The sequence below is a fragment of the Nannospalax galili genome, unplaced genomic scaffold (genome assembly GCF_000622305.1).
Source record: "Nannospalax galili isolate Female #2095 unplaced genomic scaffold, S.galili_v1.0 scaffold340, whole genome shotgun sequence".
Classification (NCBI taxonomy): Eukaryota; Metazoa; Chordata; class Mammalia; order Rodentia; family Spalacidae; genus Nannospalax; species Nannospalax galili.
Genome location: NW_008347519.1, coordinates 844,021 through 849,097, shown reverse-complemented (window position 1 = coordinate 849,097; position 5,077 = coordinate 844,021). Strand labels below are relative to the sequence as shown.

Below are 5,077 nucleotides of genomic sequence, written 5' to 3'. Positions count from 1 at the left end.
CCCCCCCCCCCCCCCGCCAGGGAGGCTCAGTTTCCTAGGGTACAGGCCTCCCTAGGGATGTTGGTTTCTTAGCTCTGGCCCATTGCTACCATGAACTGTTGACCCAAGGTTGCCCTGACCTTAAGAAAAGTCAGCAATGCAATTTTTTTATGTGAAATCTAAGCATATTCATTTCCTAAGGCTACTGTAGCAAAGGACCACATGCTGAGTGACCTAAACAACAGAGTGCACTTCTCACAGTTCTGAAGGTTAGAAAGAAGTCCAAGAGCAAACTGTCCTCAGGCAGTTCATCTCCAGGCTGTGAAGAAAAACCTGTCCCTTGCCTTTCCTGAAACCTTTGGCCTTCCTTTGTGCACAGATGCTCTGTTCTTATCTCTGCCTTCCTCATCACATAGTCTCTTCTCTGAGTGTGTCTATCCCTGGGTCCAAATTTTTCTTTATATAGAGACACCAGTCCTATTAATTAAGCCCTACCCAGATGACTTCATTTGAAGTTGGTCATCTGCAAAGACACTGTTACCAGATAAGACTACATTCATAGGTATGATGGGTTCATCGTCTTTTTTAAGGTTCACAATTCAACCTGTAACAACTGCCAACTGACCTACAGGTCAAAAAATCTTTCTTTAGGCTTTACCTGGTCTATGGACCACTAGTTTATAGCCTCTGCCTTAGAGAATTGGAATACATTAAGAGGCTCAGGAAATAGTACCTGAGTCTCCAGGGTCGTCTCTGAGAAGGGCCAAGGGACAGAACAGGTATCTGTGCGAAGCAGTCAGAAGAGTTCCCTGGACCTGCTCAGTACACCAGGCAAAACTGGATAAGTGGATTCCTCCTCCAGGCAATGAGAGGAGATGCATGAGGCCTGGCATGTGAGATCATGCCTGGTTGGTAGTGATGGTTACCTGTGATTCTGAGCTGGTATGGCCTGGGACTGACAATTCAGGAGGAGGTGGGTCTGAATGGAACCCTGATGATTAGACTGTGGGTAGAGAGAGAGTGGGGGTTGGAGGTGGCATAGAGAAACCTGAAGATAAAAGACTGAAGGGGAGACTGAACACTCCTGGAGGTGATGGTTGGGGCCAGGCAGATGGAGAAGCCACATGCAAGGCCAAGGGAATGTGGCTATCTCTGAAGCAGGCAGATTTCAATCACAGATAAGAGTTAGGCAGAAGCTGTAGGGAGCTTTGGAAGGCAGTATGACACAGGAAGTACTTCCGGAAGACAACCTTGGAAGGGGATTAGATTGCACAGAAGTTCAGGCGCCCTAAGAAAGGGAAGTCAGCTCAGAGGCTGCTGCTGAGAGTCAAGGCACAAGAAGAGAGTGCCAGCCCTGTCATGGCAGGGAGGATGGAGAAGCAGGCACACCGTGGAGGTGTGAGTATAAGGCCTAGTCCAAACAGCCATCTGTGCTCTCACTTGGGTGGCACTGCCGCTGGCCTATAGGGTCAGATGGGGTACAGCTGGAGCAATCCGCTTATGCCCTAGCCCTGCCCTCAGGCCTACACCAGCTGCCTACACACATGGAAAAACTGTGGAGATCTCTGTAGCCTACAAGGCCCCTCCTCCACCTCTGCTCTGTGCTCCTGCCTTTCCACCCTCTACCCCCTATCCCAGTCTAGCTTTGTTGGCCTTTTCAGCACAGCCCCATCCTTGAGGCTTTGCATTGGCTGGCCCTTTACTGGGAGTGCACTTCCAGGTATCCACATGGCTCACTATGACCTCATCTAGGCCCATGCATGAACACCTCCTGTTCAGAGGCATTTTTGACCGTCTTATCTAAAGTGTCATCCTACCAGGCTGGCATTACCTGACTTGTCTCCACAGCATGTATCATTGCCTGCAGTTATATTCTACGTCTGTCCCCCTTCACTAGACCTTAGCTCCATAGGGGCAAGGACTTTGTCTTGGTCCCTGCAACTACCTGGGACAATGCCTTGTATATAACTGGCACTCGGTGAGTGTGAAGTGAATGAAGGAAACAAGACTAGGTGGGGCACATTTGAGCTCTCACCAGGCAAAATGCTTAGCCAGTCAGCATCCTGAGTATATAAAGGGGTCCTTAGGGACTGGAGAGATGGCTCAGCAGTTAAGAGCACTGGCTGCTCTTGCAGAGGGCCCAAGTTCAGTTCCTAGCACCCACATGGGCGTTAATAGCCATCTGTAACTCCAGTTCCATGGGCTCCACTGCCTTCTTCTGACCTCTGTAGGCACTGCATGCACATACTGCACTTACATACATGCAGGCAAGACACAGTTACACATAAAATGAAAATAAGTAAATAGTTCTTGGACAGGACTCCTATATTAATCTACACCCACACAGGGCTCAGGAACCATTTCAGAAGAGAGGGGGAAAGATTTTAAGAGCCAGGGACGAGTTGTATGACCATATGGAAATAAGAGTCCTACAAGCTCCTGGGACCCTGCTCATATGAACCTACAATAATGGCTTCAGCATACACAGGACCCATACAACTCAAAGAGACAAAACCAGGCATAGAACTGGGGAAATGGACAGCAGACCCTGATCTTAGCTGATGAAATATTGGCAACTGATTACTGATGGATGAGGAAGAGCTGATCTTCCTAAAATGAGAGAATCTAGAAAGGCTGACTAGACCTCAGTAGATGAACTTGCACTGAGGGACATCTGGGGACACTGACTTGATACAATAGGCCTTAAGACAAAGGGCAGAATGTATGAATTCCAGTTGGGAGGCTATAGGATGATGCCAGTGGGGAAGGGGGTGTAAAGATGATTAAGATTGATTCAGAGGACAGAAGAGGCTGTTGGATCCCCTGGAACTGGAGTTACGGACAGTTGTTAGCTGCCATGTGGGTGCTGGGATTCGAACCTGGGTCTTCTGCAAGAACAGCCAGTGTTCTTAACCGCTGAGCCATCTCTCCAGCCCCTCAATAAATAAATTTTTAAAAAGAAGCAAATAACGTGGAAGGCAGAGACAAATGGATCTCTATGAGATTGAGGCTAGCCGGGCCTACATAGTGAGTTCCAGGCCAGCTGGGGTTACAGGGAGATCCTGTCTCAGTAAACAAAGTAAATTTCTAAAAAATCTTAAAAGGGAACATTAGATGAGATGATCACTGGGGTCGCTGAAGGTGGGACGTCTGACTCTACTGCTGAGTTAGTGCTTCTGGGGTGTCAGCAGGCTCATGTGATCTTTCAGACCTCATCCAGGCTAGGCAAAAGGGGAAGTGTGTCTGACCTGAAGTGTCCCTCCTTCCTCATGTCCTTCCTGTACTCCTGAAGCCACAAGACCCCCGGGTGGCTGCCATACTGATGAGTTCCAGTGCCGGCTGGATGGACTGTGTATCCCCCTGCGGTGGCGCTGTGATGGAGACACTGACTGCATGGACTCTAGTGATGAGAAAAGCTGTGAGGGGGTGACCCATGTCTGTGATCCGAATGTCAAGTTTGGCTGCAAAGATTCAGGTGAAAAGAGGGCTGGAGGGTCTGAGGGAGCATGCGCAGGAGAACAGCACAATGGCAAGGGGATGGCATGATGGAGGGGTGGCGAGTAAGAAGGGGCCAGAGCACGAGGACCCTGAGAACCCAAACCCTGGCCAGAATTGAGCATTAGCACCTTCTATACATTCCTACTTTCTTATTGCCTATGTGGATTTGACAGAAAACCCTTAAGGGTTCATAGTGGGCCCCAAAGCACTGCAGTCACAACCCTATTAGATAAGTCCTCTGGGTCTTAGTAGAAGGGCATAGAGAGTCCCAGTCACCAGGCCCAGTCCCTCATTCTGCACCCATCCCTCAGCTCGGTGCATCAGCAAAGCGTGGGTGTGTGATGGTGACAGCGACTGTGAAGACAACTCAGATGAGGAGAACTGTGAGTCCCTGGCCTGCAGGCCACCCTCGCACCCCTGTGCCAACAATACCTCAGTCTGTCTGCCCCCTGACAAGCTGTGTGATGGCAACGACGACTGTGGAGACGGCTCAGATGAGGGCGAACTCTGTGGTGAGGCCCGGGGCAGGTACTGGGGACATCAGTGTAGAGAGGAATCTGGGCCAGGGCAGGTCTGTGTAGGAAGAGGTCTGGATAAAAGCAGACAGTACCCAAAGTGTCTGCATTGATTTAGAGCTTGCCTTGGCCCTGTGTGAAGCATCTCATTCTGCAAAGTGGCCCAGTGAGTCAGTGACATTATGTCTCTAGATGAGGAAAAGGAGGCACAGAGCCCTTAAATTAGCTGGTCAAGGGTCACACCGATCAGAAAGCACGACAGGGAGGGAGCTGGTAGGACTCCTGATCTGGAAGAGACTTCCTCAGTGAGAGTGCTGAGCAGGGAGGCCAGGCTAGAGGTGTATGTAGCTCAGGGTTGAGATATTATAGTTGGAGCAGAATTCCTGAGGAGGGGAATTTAACTGGGCCCCCAGACATGGACAAAATGTCCAGAGAGAAGGTGCAGGGAAGAAGATGGGGTTAGGGTTCAGCAAAGTTATATGGTATGATTTGGGAATCTGAGCAGAACAGCCTCACTGTCCCAGAGCAGGCAGAGCACCCAGTTTCTGGGAAGGAGAGGAGTGAAAGATAAGGCTGTCTGGGACTGACCCAGAAATTGCTGACATGTTGGCAGTAAGGCCACAAGTTCCAGGGCATATCAGAGGACCCATGGTCAGGGCATTCCCCTTTGTACCCTGCCCCCAAATCACACCCGAGTCAGAAGAGATCAGGGAAACCAGGGAGGAGGCAAAATGTCCAGGTCCCCACCATGATCCCAAGAGGGGCAGAGACATAGAGACCAGAAAGAGATGTGGAGAAGGGGAGGGGAGGGTGGTTCTAGGTGTCAGGTGCTGGGATATCAACCCTAGTCCTGAGAAGCCTGGGAAGTAGGGCAGAGACTTTACAGCAAAGAAGGAAGGGCTGTGGGTAGAACTCCAGGGCTTAGCCTGGGCTGCACAGGACTATGTCCAGCCTCCTCTCAGATCTTGACCTTGGGCTGTCCCCTGCCCCCCCCCCCCCCGATCCGTTTTTTCTGAAAAACGGGGGCTGTCGCCACAACTGCTCAGTGGCACCCCGGGACGGCATTTGGTGCTCCTGTCCTTTGT

The 5,077-nt window shown here is 50.6% G+C and overlaps 1 protein-coding gene across 1 annotated transcript in view; it reads left to right on the top strand.

Annotated features, from left to right (window-relative positions):
• Window positions 1-5,077, top strand: part of Lrp1 (LDL receptor related protein 1) — an 87,674-nt gene that overhangs the window by 41,816 nt on the left and 40,781 nt on the right. Inside the window, exons 21-22 of the mRNA XM_008844089.2 lie at window positions 3,272-3,454; window positions 3,789-3,989. Of these exons, the coding sequence (XP_008842311.1) occupies window positions 3,272-3,454; window positions 3,789-3,989 (384 nt within the window). The remainder of the gene's footprint in view (window positions 1-3,271; window positions 3,455-3,788; window positions 3,990-5,077) is intronic.